We start from the raw sequence: 23,761 nt of genomic DNA on the forward strand, positions 1-23,761 counted from the left end.
TTAAAGCGAAAAAAATATACAGTGCACTACCTTGGAGCTAAAATAAAATGCCATTTGATTTTCTGAGGCTATTCTATCAAATCAATTACACGAGACACAATTTATACCCCAAAATTACATCTAGGAAAGAAATATCATATTAAAATGCACACCCACACAGACAGTAAAGTAGAAATCTGTTGTTTGTGATTGGTGTTTATTTTCTGTTGTTGTTTTTCTGATAAGTAGAAATAATTTATGAGCCACAAAAAGATTTCTCAGGTGAAACACTAATTACAGACATTGTAAAGAACGTATCTCAGGAGGCTTGTTTTAAAAATGAGGCAGTGTTTTCCTGAAAAAGGTTTGGTCCTCGACTCACTATAGGCTAATCACTATGGTCATATGGTAAGCATTTTCTGTGTGTGTATTTGTGTTTTAAGCTAATGTTTAAGTACCAGAATTAGTCAAAACCAGACCAAAAGACAAATTGCCTTCGAGAACTTGACCTTGCATATCATGTCTAATTGATGCATCATCTGAAAGAACAATGCTAAAGACGATGAAGGGAATTATGTTCACGTGATTCTGCAACAACTCAATTTTGTGCAAACATTTTCCTTCATTGCTGTATAACTTATCTTTATTCACGTAGGTGCCAGGAAACCCGCCCCATGTTCCTCCCGCCCCCACCCCCAATTTTCTCCTCTGTCAAAGTGATATAAAGACAATTTCACTGTGTATTTACAAGCACAACACTTAGGCAAGAAGATCCCAGGGTCTGAAGGGCACATCTATTTCTTGTGGACATCTTCATGCCGAATGATCTTGTATGTGATCCAGTAAAATATGTTGAAAATGAGGAAGGCCAATGGGAAGGCAGCTCGAGATATCGTGTCAATCCGTTTTGCCCGGTCCACAAACTTCTTCTTGATGGCATCTGCATCTTTGGGTGGTTGTGGGGTTGGGTTGGCAGGTGTGGTCTTGACAGCTGTTCCATCCTTCACTTGGAGGCAGTGACCCATCCCATAACCACTGAAATTAAAACGACTTTCACGAGTGACATCTTCTTCCTGAGAGAATCAACACAGAAGAAGCACAGATTGGTTGTCAGTCAAATCAGATGGAAGATGCTTAAAGGTCTTCAGAAGTAAGAGGATAAATCACAGTTAACTGGTAGCAGGGGAGGCTTTTGGAATGGGTGATTCACTTTCAAGTTTAATTCAATTATTCATGGAACAGATACAGTTCATTAACTTTTCAGGCTGAGAAATTAAGGGTAAGAATAATGACTTTGTGGTCATTTTAATTAATTAACCCACAAAAACACCTATCTACTGTACCTTGTATTCAGCACCAATTTTCCCCAAATCTAGTGTATTAATCAATAGCTTTGAATAGATTGTTTTAAAATGAAGTCTCTAAATCCCAATAGTAACTAAATCTATGAGGAAGACCATTTGTTCATTTACTCATTCATTCATTCATTTATTCAAAAAAGCATTTACCTCATTTCTGTTGCATACTTGTCCCTGAACTAGGAACTTCTAGTATTGTTGCTCATTAAACAGCCCAGTTCCTCCTATTGACATTGACTTTAATGTTAATGGGATATATATACATTTCTTCTCCAGTCCTCTAGTTCATTTCAGTTATATGGTAGAGATTAAATATTCATTATTTACTATTGGATATTTCTACCATAGCTATTTTCTCTAGTGCCAATTTTTTAAATAAATATATGCTATTTTTCTTTTTTTGTTGTTGTTGTTGTTTGTTTGTTTGTTTGTTTTACAGAGACAGAGAGTGAGTCAGAGAGAGGGATAGACAGGGACAGACAGACAGGAACGGAGAGAGATGAGAAGCATCAATCATTAGTTTTTCATTGCGCATTGCAACACCTTAGTTGTTCATTGATTGCTTTCTCCTATTTTTCTTTTTTTAAAAAATTTTATTCATTGATTTTAGAGAGAGAAAGGTGTGGGGGAGGAGCAGGAAGCATCAACTTGTGGTTGCTTCTTGTATGTGCCTTGACCCGGCAAGTCTGGGGTTTCGAACTGGTAATTTCAGCATTCCAAGTCAACGCTTTATCCAGTGCCACCACAGGTCAGGCCTAGTGTCAATTTGTAACACTGATCCTTTCGATATTTATTTCTACCATATGTAAATGTGTCATTTTAGCTGATGTCAGTGGGATTTTGTATTAATTATTTCTACATGATTTAGATAAGAGACTTAAAGTTGTATTTACTTTTCCAGGTAAAGAGTAAATAGCCTTAGTGGGGACAAATGTATGAAACCTGGGTGTGAGGTAGGTCAAAATGGTGGGGTTGAAAAGGCAGGATTGAATTGACCTGCTTAATAAAACTGTAGTTCTAAATAGCCATTGATTGACTCTTCTGAAACTAGATTACTGCCTTCCACAATATTGTGCCACCCCTTTCAGTAACCAGAGGCACTTCGCTCTTTATCTTGCCAAATAATAATAATGGTTATATTTCCCAGAAAACAAGAAAAAAATGGTGTCAATTTTGTTTCATCAATGTTTACTGCATGTCAGTAGTGCCTTCAGCCACATATAAAAGATATACTGAATGGACTATTAATATAATATGAATGACAGCCCAACTGTAGTCCAAATGACATGCAGGGACAAATGATATCTTGTATATTGAAATGAGTTTTGTAAGGTTTACAGGAGATCCCTGGATAGGTAAGGAAAGTAAGAAGAGTATTTCAGTTAATTACACTTTATCCCCTACAAAATAGGGAGTGAAAGAGCGTGTAGCTTATAGAAGTGCAAGGACTTCCAAATGATTAGTTTAGATTATAGTATATGTGCTCCGGTGGTGACTGCAGAACCCAGAAAGAAAGGTAGATTGACTTCCATGTGGCTTACTTAGCTAAATTAGTACTGAGGTGCCACTTCCCACTTTGGGAGGTATATGTGAGCTAAACATAAGAGGAGAGTCCAATAGAGTTCTTTAAGGCCTTTGGCTTATTGACACTGGCCCCCATAATATAGTACCTCTTGTAAGGCCAACCCCAAACATGGCTGGACAGCTAAATATTGTGTTGCAACCTTACAGTGACTGAAGGGGATTTGAGCTGGAGACATAGCTGATGTGAATAATTGCCAAACATTCCGTGTCACCCTTCACTGTGTTGATCAGATCTCTAGGAAAACCAGGCTAGAACACAGAAGGTTCATTTACCTGACGCATTAGTGGTTCTTATAAATGAATGCATGTGGTGCTACCAATACCAGAATGAATTATAATCTTCAATGAGCCCATTTATATCAGGAAAATCAGGCCAAACCTCTTATAATAAAATAACTGTAAAACTACTCATCTATAAAACCAAAACCATCTACCTACTACTTTTATTTATATGGATTGTCCTCTACAATTTGGTTCCTATTACTAATTAATAATTAGATCTTAACCAGTGTATGAGGGAAGAATAAATGGTGCCAATTAGCTTAGTAAAGAGAAATCCAGACTTGGAACTTGGGTATTTGGGTTCTAGGCCTGGTTCCAAAGGTTATAAGCTATGTTGATCTTAGGCAAGATATTTATTCTTTCAGAGCATCAGGGATCCCATGCCAAACATGTTGAGGCTGGACTAGATCTGTGGGTTTAGCTTTGGCTGCCGAGGAACTTTTATGAGTATATGTATGCTTGCCTCCCCTCTCAACCCCTTCTAGTCCAACTGAATCCAAGTCTCTGAGGAGGATAACTGAGAATCTATATTTTTAAAAATCCAGTGATTCTAAGGGAAGAAGTTGGAAACCAGTAGCCTAGATGAGCTCTAATGTCCAGCTCTAAAATGCTGAACCAATTCTATATTATTGAGTCTAAAATGACTTCTCAAATGGAAACAGTTCCTTAAAATACATTTCCCCATCTGCCTAAATTTACTGTGCTGTTTATTCTTTTCATGTCTGTAGAATCCTGAAAATTGCTGTTCTCACCTCTATAAACATTTAGAAACTCATGATTAAGCATATAATTTGCTGCCTGAGTGAGATAAAATTATTTGAATATCCTTGGGCCCCTGAAGAAATAGAAAGCATAGTTAGCTGGTAACCTGTGTTTAGCACATAACGCAAAGGAAACCTACATACACGCGTCCATATTTCTTTTCAGAATGATTAATTTAATTAGTATAGTCTTTCCTCACATACTGTGAATGGATACCTGAAGAGGTTAACTCACTTCACTATCAGAGCAAGAGGGGAATGATGTCAGGTTAGGTTATAATTATGTTGTCCATTGCCACACACACTGTGGCTGCTTGATAAATATTTGTTTGAATAATGAACAAAAGGCAACCTGCAAAGGGTTTTCTCTGTGCTTGAAAATACTTTCCTCATTCAGTCAACAGTATTTTAAATGATAATTCTTAGCATAGTTACAGCTAATTAAATCAATTCTTTACAATTCTCCACCATAAAAATAAATCTGTCATCGGTGGGAATTATCCATTTACTGTTTCATATGCAGGAGATATGAATGTTAGTTTAAGGGTCTTCTTATTTACCATCATGACTCATTCGATGCCCTTTTAAATGTAGAACCTTAAATTATCCACATAAAAGAGTATGGTTTTGCTTCAGCAAACATAATTGCAATCGATTTGAATATTTGTGTTATAATGAATGACTAATTGACTTTATTGCAGGTTCAAAATAAAATGTTATAGTAATATGTAAAGATTCCTATGTGAGGGCAAAATAGACATGAGCTTCAGTCATGGATAAGCTGAAGCTAAAATAAAGAACAATCTGTAGGCACAGCTTAGTTGAATGTATTCACAGGGAGAGTCAGTTTAGATCCTCTCAGTAAGACTAGAATTTTAGACATATATTATCCGTTCCTTCTAACTAGCCAGGAAATCAGTTAGTTAATTATTGTTGCCGGCCAGCCATCTTCAGTAACTTTGAGCAGAAAATACTTTGAGCTCACTGTTTTGTTATTCACTGATTACATTTTGACAGAAAATGAATCATCCAGTCCAAGTATTACTATGTACAGTTTCTGTGTCCCACTTTGAAATCTTGCCTGCTGTATGAAGCACAGCCATGATCCTATGCAATTTGTTTGAGACTTATTATTTTATCTATTTTATGCATCAATTTTACTTTTTGTAAAAATTTTCTCATTCCTATGTTTGAAATAACTCTTGTCCAGATGTGAAATTAGACCTAAAGCATCACCAGAACTACATTATAGTCAATTGCTTAAGAAAATAGTTTCAATATAATTAAAAAGCATGGTAATTCTAAAAGGAAAGATTTTGGCAGAGCCTATACAGTTTCAGTTAGTGGTCCCTCATCTATTGTGGGAGTTAGATTCCAGAACCCCCCACGATAGGCAAAAATCTGTGAAGTAGGGACCTTATATTTATTTTATATATATATATATTAGGCTTTATAAACCCTCCCTCCATTCTTATAAACCTTTTCAATTTTTTTGGCTAGAAAATACTTATTTTACTGCAAAAATAATTAAAATAATAAATATAGAAAATAACTATATACTGAAAAATCTGGCAATATAGTGAAAAATCTGCAATCCAAAATTAGATATATACAATTTAAAAATCCGCAATACAGTGAGACCACAAAAAGTGAACTGCGATATGGTGGTGAGGAACGACTGTATTCCTTTATGCCCTAGAGAGGAGAAAATAAAAGGACTCATAAAAGCTGGGTGGGGGAAAATTCTTTCCATCACATTTCTCACCCAGATCCTTTGATTGGATTGAGTCTCCCTTTTGTTGGAATAGGAAATTGCTCGGCTGGAACTGAGGATGTAGTGAGCCTCAATCACTGGGAGGACATATCGGGACCTCTAGTACTCCTTAGGACACAGTGTGAGTCCAAACACAGCAGGTTTTCACCAAAAAAGTCTCCTGAGCAAATGGAGGCTGGATGATGCTTAATTGTAGGCTGACAGATTTCTATCACCTGGGCTTGGGGAAGAAGGATGGCTTTGAGAAATACTCAGTACTTGTGGCCTCAATTCCCTCCTCTGAATACAGGGACTTGGGAATAGATATAAAGAATGAATAGATATTATTACAGATTATGACAGTATACTATGCACTTAATTAAAACTATGGTTAGTCCTATCACTAAACCGACGCTGCCAGTAACATACTTATGGGGGAAATTGAGTCTGAGACCAGTTTTGTGGCTTCCCAAAGTTATATTGCTGATGAATATTGAAACTGAGATTCAAATCCAGGTCTGTCACATTCCAAGGGCCTTGGAAGTGTTTGATTTTTATGTACTTGTCCCTATAAAACCCCAAATGACTTCCACTGAAGATTGTGGATGGAGACTCTGACTGAATTTGCTGAACACCAAAGTTGAAATAAATTTTAATATATATAAGCACTTGTTTCTTAATGACATGTGGTAAATGAATTAAAACTATCAAAGCGTCATTTTGGGAAGACAGTAAAACACAATTTTTCTAGAAGAAAAGCATTTCAATCAATCTTCTCTTTTGCAGTGAATCATATAATTATTATTGAATTTTCAAGAAGAAACTTCTGGTATACATTTCTTGAGTACTTGCATTCATGTATTTATATTTACAATTACTATTCATTGGGTGCCAATTATGTGCCAGGAATGGAGTGGAGACGCAGCAGTGAACAGGAAGACAAAGTCTCTGTTCTTACATTCTAGTGAAGAGAACATGCAGTAAGAAGTAAAGAAATTATACACAAACACACACCCACACACAGATATATATGTGTGTGTACACAGGACACTTCCACACACTTACATGCACACGCACAAATAATTATGGATGCTTTGAAGAAAAACAATCAAAGTAAGAGACTTAAGAGAAGTAAGTGGCAGGGAAATGGCTGTTGAGGTTGAGTGGTCAGAAATGGCCTGAGGAGATGCCAGGCACCGTGCCATGTGCTGCGGCTCCATTAGTGAGCAACTAGATCAGACGCTTGCCTTCAATGAGTTTTCAACCTTGAGGTGAAGCCAAAAATAAAGTGATCACATGAATACATAATTAGTAACGATCATAAGGGCTCTGCAAGGAAATTCTAGGGTGCTGTCAGAGCTTGTTAATGGGGGTCCACCTCTCATCTGACAAACAGAAGTTTTTCCTGAGGAAGTGATATTTCATTAGAGATAATGCCACATGAGAAGCATTTGCGAGGTGCGGGCAGGGTTGGGCGATGTCTGAGATGGGAGGGCGCACTGTGGTTGAGTGAAGGTAGGATGGCTCCTGCAATGCAGGGGGTACTGCATAGGGCAGTTTCAGAAATGACCAGGGCTGGATGGTGTAGAGCCTTGCAACCCGTCTGCCCATTTGGAGCTTTATTATAAGAGCCAAAGGAAGGAAAAGATGAATAAAACCTTGTTTTTTTTTGGGGGGGTGGCATAGAGAACTAAATAGAGTATAATATGAGAGATATTCTTGAGAGCTATACAAGGGTTTATTGGCATTCACATGCACCTGAAGTCTCCAAAGTCAGCGAGGTATTACTGCTGAGTTACACGAATCATCTATGATTCCCCTAATCTGAAAAGGACTCTGGGGATACCTACTGGTTTCCAGTATTCATTTCTACTTTTTGCTTTTTGTTACTATTTTTATTTTAAAAATGTATTTATTTGTCAACTTTCTAGATTTTTAAAAAGTGAATTTATTGGGGTGATCTTGGTTAATAAAATTATATAGATGTCAGGTGTACAATTCTAGAGTAGATCATCTGTATATTGTATTGTGTGTTCACCACTCCAAGTCAAGTAGGTAGTTAGGGACTCCACATTTTATAGCTGATTTCCACTCTTATCTTCACCAGAGGGTGAACTCCTGCGAGTGTACCAAAGTCATTTCTGTAGCCCTAGTAGTACAGTGCGGGGCCTTGTGATAGTTATTCAATAACTGTTTGGAATGATCCTCTTGATTCTTAGTAATGGCTCATAAAGGTCATGCTTCTTGTGTGAAAGGAGGGGACATCAATGACCTCCTGGCTGATTTCTGTCTTTCTGCCAACTGCAGCCCTTCGCATGACCCCTGGGCCAGTCTTCCCCAAAGAAGTTCCATCCTATTGCTCTCACTACTGACTCAGTAGCCTTGCATAGAGGAGCAGAAGAAAACATGGAGATAGAGCCTGAAAGGCTTGGGTTCAATTCACATCTTCACTCCCTCCTAGATTTGTGAGTTTAGGACATGCCCTCAAATTTCTTGCTCTTCTATTTCCTTCTCTTCAAAATGAAGAGATTAGCCATTTGGCCATTGTCTGAGTTTGAGTATAGGACTATAATGCTAGCTAGTATATTGCCTTGAGATTAACCTCTAGCTGGCTGATATGTTTTAAGATTTTTCTTCCCAGAGAGTAGACAGCATACTAATAAGGATCTTTTTTTTCTTCCATTGATTTGAGACAGAGAAAGAGGAAGGAAGAAGGAGAGGGAGGGAGAGAAAAAGAGACAGAAGCATCAATTTGTTGTTCTGCTTAGTTGTTCCATTAGTTGTGTATTTATTGGTACTTCTTATATGTTCCCTGACCGGAGATTGAACCCATGACCTTGGCACGTCGGGGCAATGCTCTATTTTCTCAGCTAACTGGCCAAGGCCCAAGTAAGGGTCTTTAAATTTTCCCCCCCAATAGTTTATTTGAGCCAAACTGATGACATATGCCAGGGAGCAAAATCTCAAATTCTCCACAAATAAGAGTGTTAATGTCTTTGTCCTACTCCTGCCCTGATACCTTCTCCCAAGGTTGGCTTCAAGGGCATGCATACTGTGCAGTTGCACGGGGTTCAATGCTTAGAAGATTCCTCTAACTGGTTTAATACTCTGTTGTGGCCATAATGATTTTTGAACAAGGGCTCCATGTTTTCATTTTGTATTGGGCCCCACAAATTTTGAAGTCAACCTTGCTTTCTGCTACAGTGGAATTGATGGAATGCCATTTGCTCATTGCTTCCATTCTTAGATTTAATACTTTCAACAGTTTCTCATCTCCTTAATGACCACTCCCAAGCTCCTTTGTGTGACATTCAAGGACACCTAGGCATTTTTCTTGGGATTTCATGATTTTTGACTCTAGTCAGCTGCTTCCCTTTGCGTAGAATGCTACTCGGCTCTTCACCTGGCAAGCTCCTGCATGTCATGTAAGACTCCGCCCTGCCATCATCCCTTTGGGAATGCCTTTTTTTGACCCTGAGCCTGAGCCATAGGTTTCTCCTCAGCTCCTGTAGCACCTGGTACATACCTCCATGATGGAACCTGCTGTTAAAATCAGCTACTTACATGCCAGCCTCTTTTATGTAACCTTCAAGTGCAGATGCACAGTTTTGTATGTCTTGATAGCCCCTGTACCTAGACCAATACTTCCAGGCTGAAGCTTCCTATGTTGAATATATATATAAAGAAAATTCTTCTTAAATGAATGGTAGAAGAAAGGAGTTTTGCAATATGAAAAATCTTTTTCTTGTTTATTTATTATGTGGCTAATTTTTGTATATTGAATTTATATAATATTAAGGCAAACCTAAACTCAACGATGCCACTCAGGTATTTATGATCTGCGTTTGAAACATTGTCCATTTTTTATGGCCCAGTGTTAAGCTAATGAGCAGCCCAGATAGTGTGATTATATGTACAATTAGATCCACTTCATTAGCACTCTTAGTAAAAAATGCATGCTTCTTTGCAAAGAATATAAATGGACTAGACAAACACTCCAGAATACAAAAAAAAAAATAGTTTTGTCATTTAAGTTTCTATTGGCAAATCAAAATAATAAAGCTAAGTAAATGAAAAGCCAGTATGTATTAGATATATGCAAAGATTCACCAAATAAAGAAGACCTTATCAGTTCTTACCCATAACAAAAGACCTAAGAGTGTTAGTATAACATTAAGGATATCTGAACCATAGGCCATCCATTTGGGTTTGGTGAAGAGAGTAAAATTCCTGTAAATCTATGGTTATCACCAAACATCAGTTTTAAGTCTTGAAATTCTAATTGATGAAATATTTTTCCTCACAAATCTCTTCAAACAAATTAATACCCGTACTGTGGTGCTGTTCGTCATTTAGCTATCATTACATAAAATTTCCTTCATTGCCCCAATCACACATATTAAATGAAGTTAAAATTCTCTTTCTGTTAAAATAAAAAAGCTAGCAGAGCCTCTTATTTGGGACAAAGCTTACCCCAATAACGGGGAAAGTATGTGGGTAAGGGTGGATGAACAAATTTAGCTGCAGTATGATCAGGGATTCAAGCACCGATGTTGCCACAGCCTACAAATACCTTGCAAGGGTTGGGGCATAGGCAGTTGAGTCGGCTACGATTTCTAGTTATCCACCACAACCCATCTTTCTTCTTCCAGTGGTGGATGTTAGCTCAGGGTTGCTTAATTGCAGCACTATTGACATCTGGAACCAGATAATGATTTGTTTTATGGCAGTGGTCCCCAACCCCCGGGCCACGGATGGGTACTGGTCCGCAGAGAAAGAATAAATAACTTACATTATTTCCATTTTATTTATATTTAAGTCTGAACAATGTTTTATTTTTTTAAAATGACCAGATTCCCTCTGTTACATCCGTCTAAGACTCACTCTTGACACTTGGCTTGATCACGTGATACATTTATCTATCCCACCCTAAAGGCTGGTCTGTGAAAATATTTTCTGACATTAAACTGGTCCGTGGCCCAAAAAAGGTTGAGGACCACTGTTTTAGGGAGCTGTGTTGTATATTTCAGGATGTTTAGCAGCATTTCTGGCCTCTACCCACTAGATGCCAGTAGCGTCTCCTGGGGACAAGTTTACTACTACTTAAGAAACTCTGCTTTAGCTGGTCACACATGTGCATGTGGGGAGACTGCATTTTCTAGCCTCCCTGCAACTATGTCAGGCTATGCAACACATTTAGTGTCAGGAAGTCCAATCAGCTCAATCTCCAAACCAGAATCTAGTCACTCCTACCATTACATGCTGGTCTGAGCCACTCGATGGTGACTCATCAAATCATTCCCACCAGAATTATTCTAGTCTTCTACATGGTCCTGTCTTCTAGACCAGTGGTCCCCAACCCCCAGGCCACAGACCAGTACCGGTCCATGGGCCATTTGGTACCAGTTCGCAGAGAAAGAATAAATAAGTTACATTATTTTCATTTTATTTATATTTAAGTCTGAACGATGTTTTATTTTTAAAAAATGACCAGATTCCCTAAGTTACATCTGTCTAAGACTCACTCTTGATGCTTGTCTCGTAAGTTCGACAATTATATTTAAAAATACCACAGTTTTTACGCTGGTTGCATAATTTTATTTTGTGCATTTATCCATCCCACCCTAAAGGCCGGTCCGTGAAAATATTTTCTGACATTAAACCAGTCTGTGGCCCAAAAAAGGTTGGGGACCACTGCTCTAGACCCTCCTTCCCAACAGTAATGTCTGTTCTCAACACAGCTACTAGAGAGATACTGTTAAAATGTGAGTCAAGTCAGATCTTCCTCAGCTCAGAACTCTCTGGTGGCTCTCACCTTCCTCAGTAAAGAGCAACTCCTTGTAGTGTCCCATTTACCTCTCAGACCTCACCTCCTCCTGCTCTCCTTCTAGCCTGGGTGTCAGCAAACATTTTCCTAAAACAGCCAGGTAGTAAATATCTTAGACTTCATAGGCCAGTCTCTGAAGAATACATCTTTTCAATGTAGATTTTGAAACAAATTTTCTAAAGTGAAATGCATACTTTCATTGTACTTTAGACCATACTTTGCCCACAGCACATTTTTAATGGACTGGAAGTGACTATTTAAAAATAATTGTTTGACTTTTGGCTCTAAATCTGTAAAGCTGAAATGTTTTTATTTAACCTGTATTCTTAGAGAGTAGTTTAGAAATCGATTACATCGTTGTGATGTTTCAATTCCTCAAGAGGGAAGCAATGGCTTGCATATGGAAAACTTTTTCAGGTAGCCTCTGTCAATTCTAGTCTATCTAGAATGCTCAGAAGACACACTAAATTCTAAGAAGCATGAAGGTGAACATTTTCCATCTGGAGTATGAGCTGTTCGATTATGAACATTGTTTGCCATCTGTTCAGGTTGCAAAGTGAACATTGAGACTGTACACATCACAGACTGAAGGGGACAGGTGATTAGGGGATAAGCCCACTGCCAAACTAAAAACAGTAATAATGATAGCATGTATTTGCTTTCTGATTTGGATGATCACAACTGCCAAGTTCTCCAGACTATTATTGTTACACAAACACACGCACACACACACACGCACGCACGCACGCAATGTCAAAGAGTGGTTACTGTGTGAGATTATTTATTGTTTACCTGATACCGCCACTCCTGTAGAAGTGTGTGCCTAATGCTGGAAAGAACTACATTTCCCAGAATTCCCTTCTTGATCAGTTCTTCATAAGGGTTTGCCAGTGAGGGGAACTGGGAGATTTAGAAGGTGGAAGAGAAACAGAGGCCGTTATTTTGGGGCATATATGGGGGTCAGATTAGGCTGCTTTGTTAGACACAATAGCATTCCAGACCTTTCTGTGGGACCCCATTTTATGATCTTGCTTTAGCAGCTAGACATAGTGGCTTGTCAGATTTCCCGATCAACACCTGATTTCCACTCAGAGCTTCAGGATGAAGTCCCATCCATGACTACAGCCTTCCATTCCCCCAGTTACTCTAGTATTCATATAAACAGTAATTTCTATATTAAACCCCTTATTCTGGTAGTATGTTTAGTGTCTCTGTTTACCTGACTAAACCCAAAAAGATACAGGTATACAGGTACTTCAGATTTTAAACCACAAAACATTTTAATGCATTATTATAGTTTTCTTTAATTAAAATGTATTGGGCATCATAATGTACCAAGGATTAGAAAGAAATAGAATAAAAAAGTCTTGCCCCTGAAGTCAGTATGGGATTGGGAAGAGTGTCAAGAATATGTAAGCCAGTGGTTCTCAATCAACAGTGATTTTGCCCCTGAGGGAACATGAGGCAATGTTAGAACACATTTTTGGTCATCACAAGGGAGAGGGCCCAGTTGGCATCTTGTGGGTAGAGGCCAGAATAGTACTGCTAAACGTCCTACAATACACAGGACAGTTCCTTTGGAGAAAACAGCTGTGTTAGGCTTGCTTGCTGGTTTCCTGGCTGCAAGCACTTTGCACAATTAATGTGTGAGCTCGTGGCAGAAAGCCACGTGTGTGTCTCTACGAAAAGCTACTGGTGCTTTCCCTCGGCGGCGATTTCCCCAGCTCACTCCCCTGCGACTGCGAGGTGCGGTTCCCTGACTCCCTCAGCCACCACCGCCACCATGAGGGGTGCTTTTCCTCATCCCTTGCCCTCTGCTGCAAAAAGCAGTTTTCCTTTGTTTATCTGCTTGCTTGTCTCTGCGAGCCTCCAATAAATGAGTATGGCCTGACACTTTCGGGCTCTGCAGTTCCTCTACCGTCTGCCCGAATTCAAAGCAAACCTGCCTGGCCTCAACCACCAGCATTCCAGTCCCCCACAACAAAGCATGGGTTATTTCGCCTCAAATGTCAGTGATACTGAAGTTGGGAAATCCTGATACAGACAAATGATTCTAATTAATGTGATGCGTACTATGATAAAGGAATGCACAGGCCACAGGGTAGACAGATTAGAAGCCATGTTATGCTTGAGTAATTAAGGAAAAGCTAGATGACATTCGCTCTGTGATAACATCGTGGAATGCACTGCTTCTGGAAGATCTGCATGAATATTAATTGCACATGTTACAGAAAAGCTTCATTTTGTTCCCCAAGCTTGCATCAGTGCAACTACACAGCAGCTCAGAGGCACTTGCCTGTGCCATTTGGCCGGGAGTCAGTATCTTTTAATCTTCCTGTATCTTAATCAGGGAGGATTTGTTACAAAGGGCAGAATCCTACTCATGGTAGCTTAAATAAATGGGAAGTTTCTTTTAAAAATCACTATAAAAATTATTGTAAGAAAATCTCATGAGTCTCCAAGAATGGGGAAGCCGTGCCCTGCACAGGTAAGAAGCCTGGGCTCTGGACCCGGAACTCCTGCTTTCCCACTTCGGCTCTGCCTCTGGCCAGTATGGGAGCTGGGTAAGTCATTCCCACCTCTACATGCCTGTCTCTTCTGCAGTAAAAATGGAAATAACGGCCCCTTCCTTATAGGAAGGATTTTGGAAGGATTCAGTAAGATAATGCACATTTAAGGGCTTAAAACAGTGTCCGGTATATAGTAGGTATTGGGAAAACAGCTGTGTTAGGCTTGCTCACTTGCACTTTCCCTGATTAGTGCGTGAGCATGTGGCAGGGCCACATGTGTATAGTCTATGTAAGGCTCCAGGTGCTTGTTCTCAGGGACGATCGGGGATTGTCTGCCCACCAGTGCGAGGGGTTGTTTTGCTGTTTGTTTGCCCGTTGCCGTGAGAAGCTGTTTTCCCTGCCTGTCTGCCATTATGAGATTCTATTAAACAGGAATGGCCCAATGATTTCCGGCTCTACAGTTTCTCTACCATCTGCCTGAATCCAACATGAACCTGCCTGGCCTCGGCCGCCGGCATTCCAGTAGGTATTAGTTAGTAATGATCACGATATTGACGATGACATAAGGAGGATTATCTAGCCCAGAAGCTCCAATGAGCAAGTCAGCAACTGAGATTCTTCTCAGTTTCTCAGAGTGTTATTCTCTCCCAGTTCTGCTTTCTTCCTTTCCCCTTCCTTTAGTGACACATGTTCCACCTGGGCCACCTGAGCCTTAATTCTTGGGAACCTTCTCAACTCAAGTCCTTATTGTCATCTAGTTAGAATAACAGAAACTCATTTAAATTCTTGAAAGATATTCTCATTGATATGCCAGTTTATGGACTGTTGTCCTGGGGACACTGGAGAGAAAAAGGGGTAGGGGACAAACAATTAGGACAGGGTGAGGGGCAAGGTGCTCCTCCCAGGGTGGTGAATGTCCCTGAAAGCACACCAAAGAGGATCTGTAGAAGAAACAAGGAAGTCTGGCCTTGAGAACACATGAGCCTGGCTCACATGGAAGGTGTTTTCAAAAGCTTGAAGAGCATTTGTACTAATGGCTTCAAGGTTGCTAGGCAGAAACAACTGGTTCACATTACGGGGAAATACGGTATACCTATATGAGGGAGAACTTTAAACAACTCTGACTGAACATGGAGCACTTAGGAAGGCAATGAATTCTTTGTTACTGGAGATAATCAAGTGTTTAGTTATTTGTTGGAGATGTTGGGTATTATGTAATATATGAGTTCAAGGCAGATAACCATCTATGTACCTTCTAATTGTGTTAGTTTCTGTGTATGAAAATTGCTAAGGGAGAAGTCAAGAAGGGCAAACCACATTGAAGGTGACAACCCAAGTGAAGGCAAGATGCGTCCAATAAACTGTCCTGCTGTGACCCATGTAGATCCTAGACATTTCTAGTCCTTCTAATCTCACTTTGAGAAACCCTCAGCAACAGCTTGGTTCATGTGTGTTTTCTCTTTCATTTATCTTTGACTTGCAAAATATTTTATTCTATTATTTGTAAGGGTGTCATTTGGACAGTAAGTCCCTTGCTGCTGTTATAATTTTGAAGAAAATTCTAGAATAGAGCGTATAAAATATAGGATATAGAATAATACAAATCCTAAAGCAGTAACCTGTAGCCTCACATTATGTAAATAAGTCGGCACTGAATGGATGCCATGTATTTTAGAGATCAACACACCATGCTCGTGGAAGCCTGTATTTATTATATGCAGTTCTGACAGCCTATGCTTTCCAGGCGTCCCCAAAACTACGGCCGGCGGAAGGGGCACCTCTTTCATTGGTAGTCAGTGAGAGGAGCACTGTATGTGCTGGCCCTCCAACAGTCTGAGGGACAGTGAACTGGCCCCCTGTGTAAAAAGTTTGGGGACCCCTGCAAGTTTAAGCCATAGTATCAACATTCCAATAGCTACTTGTTTCTTTTCCCCTTTCTTTCCACTGCTCAGTGTCTGCTGAAAGGAGCTCAGAGTGGAGAGAGTCGATGCTCTTGGCCATCAAACTTTGGTGATCTGGTTATTTCAATAAGCAAAAACTGAGAACTCAGTCAAGAGGATTAGATTTGTGTTTGGTCTTGCCCTTGATCCCTTCCTAGCCCCTTTAAAAAGGCAGGTTAATGTCATGACAAAATCACCCAGATATGACTTGGGCAAGCATTGGGAGGTTTTGAAGGAGAGACAGTGAGACATATCCTGAGGGAAGGAAGAGAGAGCAATGGCCGTCACTTCACTGCTTTCCACAGCTGCAGAACACACGCGGTTTCTCCACGTGAAAAACTATAAAGCTGCTCCCTCTGGCCAGTCTTTATTTCCTTCTGAACTGGAGTGATCCCGGTAAGTTAGGTCTCTCTAATGAATATGGACTGTTAGTTCTGTTTAAAAATTAGCAGTAATTGAAGCAGATGAACTCTGTAAACCATCAGGAGGCACTTTCCTATTGCTTCTCCCAAGGACGTTCAAAGCAGCATAGTGAACCAGAAACAGCCTATGCTTCATTATTCCACCTTATTACCTAGTGTCACAGATCACCTGTCCCCTCGCTCTCTCCTACCTTCCCTGCAACCATTTGTTCATGAGCACTTCAACTATTGCTTCTTGTAAGCAATTCTTGCAAAAAAATAATTAGGAAAAGGCAAATAGGTAACAATGGATAAAATGAAGTGTTGTTTTTCTTTTTTAAATAGAGTATCGTCAGTATATTTCTAAGATTTCACCTTCTCTCTGCTTCATTACTATGCTGACCAGATTTAAGATTTCAGACAGAAACTTGTCTGTAGGCTCAGAGGGAAGATTGATTGCAAATATTGAGCACAATTTGAAAATAATACCAGTACTGTTGACCTAATTGTTGGCTGAGTTTCTAGTTTAGAAAGTGCATGAAGGTACCTAGCATTGGCACTTAATGGGGAGTCTGCCTCATTTTCCTTCTCAAAGATGTCAATGCAGTAGTTATAATCAGAGAAAAGAGGAAACCTATTGTCCTAAGAAGACATATTGTCATAGAAAATAGACTTAAGCCCTGGGTAGGTGGTTCTTTCTTTGCCCCAAGAAGATGGGGCAAGGCAGATGTCATGCCCAGCTGAAAATGACAGCTTCCACACTGCCAGCACAAGTCAATGCATGATGAACCCAAGTCATGGGCACCCCAGGCCTGAGGTCTGGGGAGATGTGGATGTGCACTGGTAAAACAAGGGCAAGGAGCCAGAGCCGGAGCCGGAGCCGGAGCCGGAGCCGGAGCCGGGCTCAGTGAGTTTCAGGCAGGTGCAAGGTATGCCTCCTATTCTTATTGTCATAGCAATCAAATAAGGACCACTTGCTACTATACTGGTGACTTACTTGTAAGGGTATATGAGACAGTTTAAGCCATAGAAGCTTAAGTGGACTTGTTTACCTTACCTGATACACTCCAAAGCACTTTTTTTTTTTTGCCATGACCCAAAATAGAAAACATTTTCCATTACTGACCAGCTCACTTACATACACACACTCCCACCCACATGAATGTCTAACAGAAAGAAAAGTTTCACACAGCGGTATTTACTTTTCCAAAACAGAATGGGCATTCTGATATTTTCTAATTTTTCCTTTTTATTTTTCAAAAAAGCTGGTGGTGAGTCACTGAACTGACTTCATGACCCACAAGTCAATCACACCTCACAATTTGACAACTACCGTGCTTAATGGCCTTGATTGATTTCTTTGCTGTCGGTATTCATTCATCAGATATTTACTGAGCATTTACCATGTGACAGGCATGTGCTAGTCATGGGGAAGTCGGAAGGTGGGGCTTCAAAATACATAGGAGAGTCCTGAGGAACAGTCAGATGTTGTGTTTAAACTCATTGCAGCTCTCATGAGTCATGCTTGAGACAGCGCTGGGAGACGGCTGCTGTATAACGGGCACTGTGCTAGGCCCTGAGGCATCCTGCACTCTTAGCACAAATTACAGCTCCCTCTGGGGGCTCTTTCCTCTCGATTTCAGCCACCGCTGTTTAGCAGTAACCACATTTTTTTGTTTTCTATTTTCCCCTAGATGTCTGCACTTATTACGTTGAATTTTGATAATATAGTTGTGAGTCTCTTGTGCACTAAATAGTGGGCAATTTTTAAAGAGTCAGAGGCCATTTTGTATGAGCACGTGAAGATAAGTTTACACAGAGCTCGGTTCTACCATTCCAGGAGCTAGCCTTTTCTTTTCCCATAGATGTGTGTCTTGGGCTAGAGGACAGATGTCAGTGGGCTGGCTCCTTTAAGAAGAAGTTGCTATCTACGTTTCAGATGCTCCATATGAGAAATGGCATGACTTCTGATGACTTAGTGAGGGCTGGCTTTCTACTTTCAGACCACTAAGCTAGGAGGCCTGAGTAGAACCCACAATTCATTCAGCAAATGATACCTAGTATATACCAGACGATGTGACAGGCTCTTCGGATTGAAAGATGAGTAATAGCCTTTGCCATTAGAAGATTTCTGAGATTTTCTGAGGGTTTTTACAAAAGGTGGAGGGAGAAGAAAGGAAATATTTGATGAGTGTTGGCTGTGTGAAAGGCACTGCTGTTCACACGCATAATCTTGTTTACGCCTAATAGTAATCCCATGAGAAAGGGCTTTAGACCATCCCTTTACAGGTGAAGGAACTAAGACCCAGAGCGATTAGACCATGTCTCCAAGTCACCCTGGCAAATATAGTACCAGCCAGGACTCGAATTCAGTCACCTGGACTCCCGGCTGAGACCTACTTCACTATGTCATGCTTCTCTCCCATCCCTTTGTTTGTATGATTTGAAGAGAAAAGGCATATATATTATATATATATAATATATATATATAATATATAATATATTAAGAGCACAGAAATTCACGTGGCAGACTTATTCCAGAAAAGGGTGCTATAATCTATGAAACATGTTGACAGGGTACTTGGCTAGCATGAAGAAAGCTGGCTTTATGACAGGGATTTTTCTAAGTTTTTTTTTTTTTTAATCACAGAAAGTGTGAAAGAGCATTCGATGGTTCTATAATGAATTGAGGCATCTGAGGTCTGGCAGCCTGAAACTGGCTGTACGACATTTAGCAAACCTCATAAACTCCCTGTGGAGATAGTACTGCCAAGTTCCCTTAATTTGAAGCATTCTGCGCCTTCCAGAATAAAGGCGGATGACTATTTAGAACAATTGTTCTACTATGACACGTGTGTGCGCAGTGGAGTCCTGTGAGCTAAGGTGAAGCCCCTCACCCCAGCACAGCTTCTGCTGGATAGCGTTTCCGGTGGTCGCCCCCTGTGTGTGAACACGGGGCTGAGAGCTCAGTGACAGGCAAGGGTGCTGGGTCGAGTTCCCCTTGGGCTCCCAACCCCAGAAGGAACACCCTGGGCCACTGAAGAGCTAGTGCTGCTCCTCTTAAGAAAAACAACACGACAAGCAGCATGGGAATACATTATTCTGTATGGTGGAAATCTTCCGTAATTAAAAAGGAATTAAATTTACTGGGAAAAAAACAACACAAGCAGCCTAGTGATAGACTTAATGTTTTTCATCAAACGAAAATTAATTTATTGAGCGCGTTAGGGCACTTTTGCGTGCGTCAGTAGTGTGCTTTGTTTTAGACTGCATATTGCAGTATGTGTACATTTTCCAATGGACTGTTTGCAATATGCTCCAGTGCAGCACTTCTCAAGTTGCAGCGTGCTTATGCATCCGTCGCTGCAGGGATTCTGATTTCCTAGGTCTGGGGTGGGGCCCGAGAGTCTGTCTCCAACAAGATCAGGCGCTGCTGCTCACCAAGTGACACTTGCAGCAACAAGGATGTAGAGCAGTGGTTCTCAAACTCAGATGCACATTGAAATCAGCTGGAAGCCTTCAAAAATCAAGACTTCTTGATTTTTTTTTCTAGCTCCAGAAGTATTCTGATTTAATTGGCCTGGGTGGGGCGTGGACTTGAGGAATCTTAAAAAGTCCCCAGATAAGTATAATGTGCAGCCAGAATTGAGAACCTTGCTCTCGCCGGTTACCTTGTGTCTAGAATATGTGAGGACTCATTTCTGGTGTGACTTGTGTTGCTCTTGAATAAATCAAGCAGCAGACAGAGTGAAATGAAGTGGGAATGTTCAATAACTGAGCCTGGTAATGTTTACACCCATGTCAACTTGTTGAAAAGCAATTAAATTATACAGCCAACAAAATTCATAGTTCTGTTACCAGTGCTAAGAACCGGACTTTGGATCCCTTTTATACTCGGCAGTGTAAATAAGAGAAACTCCTATGGAGTAGAAAGCTAACTAACTAAAGAGGGACTTTCTAATTTAAAGGTTTTTCTGGACGGAAGACAATTTGACTTTGGGTGAGGGGTATGCAGCATAATCAAATGTCAAAATAATCTGGAGATGTTTTCTCTGAATATATGTACCCTGATTTATCAATGTCACTGCATTAAATTTAATAATAATAATAAAATTTTAAAAAATAAAACACTGTGGAAAAGAAAAAAAAAAAGGTTTTTCTGGCTATATCCTCTTTTGAGTTATACCAGCTCTAATTAATTACTCCTGCCAGGAGTAATATGTTTGTTCATAAGCAAGTTGTAATTACAAAGCTAAGCTTTTTAAAAATCCCTCACAAAGCTCAGTCCTCTGTGTGCACAGCAGGTCTCTGTCCCTCACATGAGGGTTTCTCAGGCTCGGCGCGCTGGCTGAGGGCCTGTGTCCTGTGCATTGTGGGATGTTGAGTGCGTTCCCAGCCTCCAGCCACTCGATGCCAGTAGAACGCACACCTCCCAACCTCCTTGGCTGAGAGAACCAGAACTGCCTTAAGACAGTGTCAAATGTCCCCAGGGGCAGGGGACAAATAGCCCCTGCCTTAGCTTAAGGAGGTTTTCATGTCACTGACATCACTTTTGTCTTGACTATCTCAGTGTGGGAAGCTGTCCAGGATTTTCTGATGCAAATGACAGGTAATCAGCAAGGTAGGATGAGGCCCTTTTCTGGTGGGCATTGAATGCCACCTTAAAGAGTGCAGTTTTCATTGCCTATTTCATTATTTCTGTTTCACTGATTCATGCTTACAAGAGGAGGTTAGAATAATTTACAGTTAACATTCCAAGACGAAATGAAGTTTACAAGTGCCACAGCTCCAACTGTAACTATGATGGTTAATGTTACCTAGCCCATATTAGAAACATTGCACTATGGAACCACCGCCTCAAGCAGTTTTGTAGCCTTACTCTCCCTTATCTGAAACAGAGCTCTGTACAAAGGGAGCATTCTACAAAACATTCGGTGAACAAATGAATGCTAGCATTGTCCAGCCGCTTAGAGTTATAACTAAGAAAGTGGGGGCCATTTCTTTACACTTCTGAACAGAGCCAGGATCGTTTATTTTCTCAACGGCTACACTTGCTTCTGATCATGATATATCAATTAGGTGGGAACTAACTCCAGCTTCACTTAAATGTTTTGTTTTCAAATGAGCTTGTTACAAACAAGAATAATATTAATAGAAGACAAATTAATACTGTGACTGGGCAAACCCACATCTCTTTAATGTTACGAAAGCACCAGACTTCTCTCTTACTCAGTTTGACTTTTTATGAGCCCAGTTGTGTTGAAATCACTACAGCTTTTTTCACCATAAGAATTCTATAGCAATTAAGAGCTAGCCAGTTAAAGGAGAGGTTTAAGATATCTGCTTCATAGGCTTACCAAGGTCATAATAGAGCTGAAGGACAGGCTTGATTTCAGGCACACAAAGAAGTAGAAAGTATTAAGAGATCTGTCAAGTTGTTTGGGAAACCCAGTAGCCCAAAAATATCTTAGGAAAGCCAGTGGAAGTTGCAATCAATGAAATTCAACTGTTTATCTGTAATTTGGAGAAAGTACTCTTCTGCCTTCAAGGTTGGCACTTGCTGCTCCTAGATCCCTGTGCACACTTTGGAGGCAAAAGGTACCCTGGGGTTTGTTTGGTATTTGGTGAGGAGGCAGTGGATGGGGTTCAGTGGGTCATCAGGCCCCTGGCCCAGGAGGCATTGCACCTTAGTTTGCTTTTGTTCTCTTTAAAAGAACTCCGAGATGAGGATTGGTGTGCAAGGACATAGCTTATTTGGGAGTATCAGAGTGCAGCGAGGGTGTGAGGATGTGCACAGGGCAGGTGGAAAGTCAGTGAGCTGTGTGGATGACCAGTGGATTAATACTGTTGGCAAATAGGGCTCAAATCTCCGAGACTCAGACTCGATCTACCAAGGGGTGTGAGGGCACTGGGTACTAGGCCACCAACCAACCTCCTGTCTCCAACTGGAAGAGGTTCACTCCTGGGGCATTCACTTCCTGGCACTTTGGGCCTGCCTAGAGCATGCATGGAGCAGGCTTGAGTGGTCTGTGGACACTCTCAGATGGTCGCAGGAAACCATTGCTTTGTATGGCAGTCAGGATAATAATGGCTACCAAAGATGCCTGTGTCCTAATCCTTGGCACCTGTGAGTGTGCTATTTAACAGGGCCGAGGGAGTTTGCAGGTGTGGTTAAGTTAAGGAACTAGCTAGAGATGGAGAGAGAGGAGCCAGGGCTACCCAGGTGAGCCCGGATTTAATCACGTGGCTCTGTAAGTGGAGGCTCTTTCTCAGCTGCGGTCAGACGGAGACGACTATGGAAGAGGGGTCGGAGGGTGGCCACGTTACTTGTTTAGAAGAGGGAGAGAGGGCACTGTAAGTCAGGGAGGGTGGGTGCCCTTTAGAAGTTGGAAAAGGCAAGAAATCAGATTCCCTTGGGAACCTTGTTTCAGAAATGAGACAGGTGACTACTGTGTATTGGTTCACTGCAGGCTGAGACCCATTAGCCCAAAAGCTTGCTGCCACCAAACTCAGATCTTACACATCAGGTAATTTTTTAAATGACACAAACAAGCAGATTTTTAACTATCTAGCTGCCTGCTTTGCATACGTTCTGAGACTGTGCCCAGCATCTGCTAGCGGGTGATGGGATAGAGCCTTGTGGTTATAAGCCCCCGAGCCACTGCTCCCCTTCGGAGCTCTCCGAGACAGACACTCCCTGCATGCTGCTGAACAATGTCACCTCGCCAGGTAAGCCCCTCTCTGACACTGTCTTCCCTTCTGGGAGGTAGCGCCTTCCCGTAGCCTCTGGACCATCTCATGCTGTGAGGGACTTCCACGTCATGCCACCCTGCCAAGCCCACCCGACACGGCTTGTGTGTGGCACTGCCTCTGGTGAGTGTACCTTTGTCCTTGACCAGCCCCTGAATCCCAAGAACTTCTATAAAGCCTCCAGAAGGAACATAACCTTGCCGACTCTTTGATTTTTTGCCCAGTGAGGTCCGTATTGGATTTCTGAGCTCCAGAATGGTAGATAATGAGTTTGTCTTTTAAGGAACTAAGGTTGTGGTGTTATAGCAATGATAAGAAGCATTTGTTATTGCAAATGAATTCAAACCACAAAGGCATTTTTGTATTTATGATTGTTCGACAAGCTTTGCTAAGGTCATAGTATGTATCCCAGATTTGGAAAGGTCACTCCAGCAAAATTACAAAAAGCTGATCTAGCGTGTATTCATAATGAGATAATGTATGCCTCTTGGGGGGGAAAGGGCTTTCAGGTAAATATAGACTAATTATACAGTTATAATTTAATTATACAATTAAAAGTGTGTTTAGAAATGCTGAAGCCACATTTTTCTGAGCTTATGCCTCATTTCAATCTGAA

The 23,761-nt window shown here is 40.8% G+C and overlaps 1 protein-coding gene across 2 annotated transcripts in view; it reads right to left on the reverse strand.

Annotated features, from left to right (window-relative positions):
- Positions 1 to 683: 683 nt before the first annotated feature.
- GLRA2 (glycine receptor alpha 2) overlaps positions 684 to 23,761 on the reverse strand; it is a 195,962-nt gene continuing 172,884 nt past the window's right edge. For both annotated transcript variants that reach the window (XM_066248945.1, XM_066248944.1), the window contains exon 9: positions 684 to 1,052. In XM_066248945.1, the coding sequence (XP_066105042.1) occupies positions 774 to 1,052 (279 nt within the window). In that variant the 3' untranslated portion in view covers positions 684 to 773. The remainder of the gene's footprint in view (positions 1,053 to 23,761) is intronic.

Source organism: Saccopteryx bilineata, chromosome X (genome assembly GCF_036850765.1).
Source record: "Saccopteryx bilineata isolate mSacBil1 chromosome X, mSacBil1_pri_phased_curated, whole genome shotgun sequence".
NCBI lineage: Eukaryota > Metazoa > Chordata > Mammalia > Chiroptera > Emballonuridae > Saccopteryx > Saccopteryx bilineata.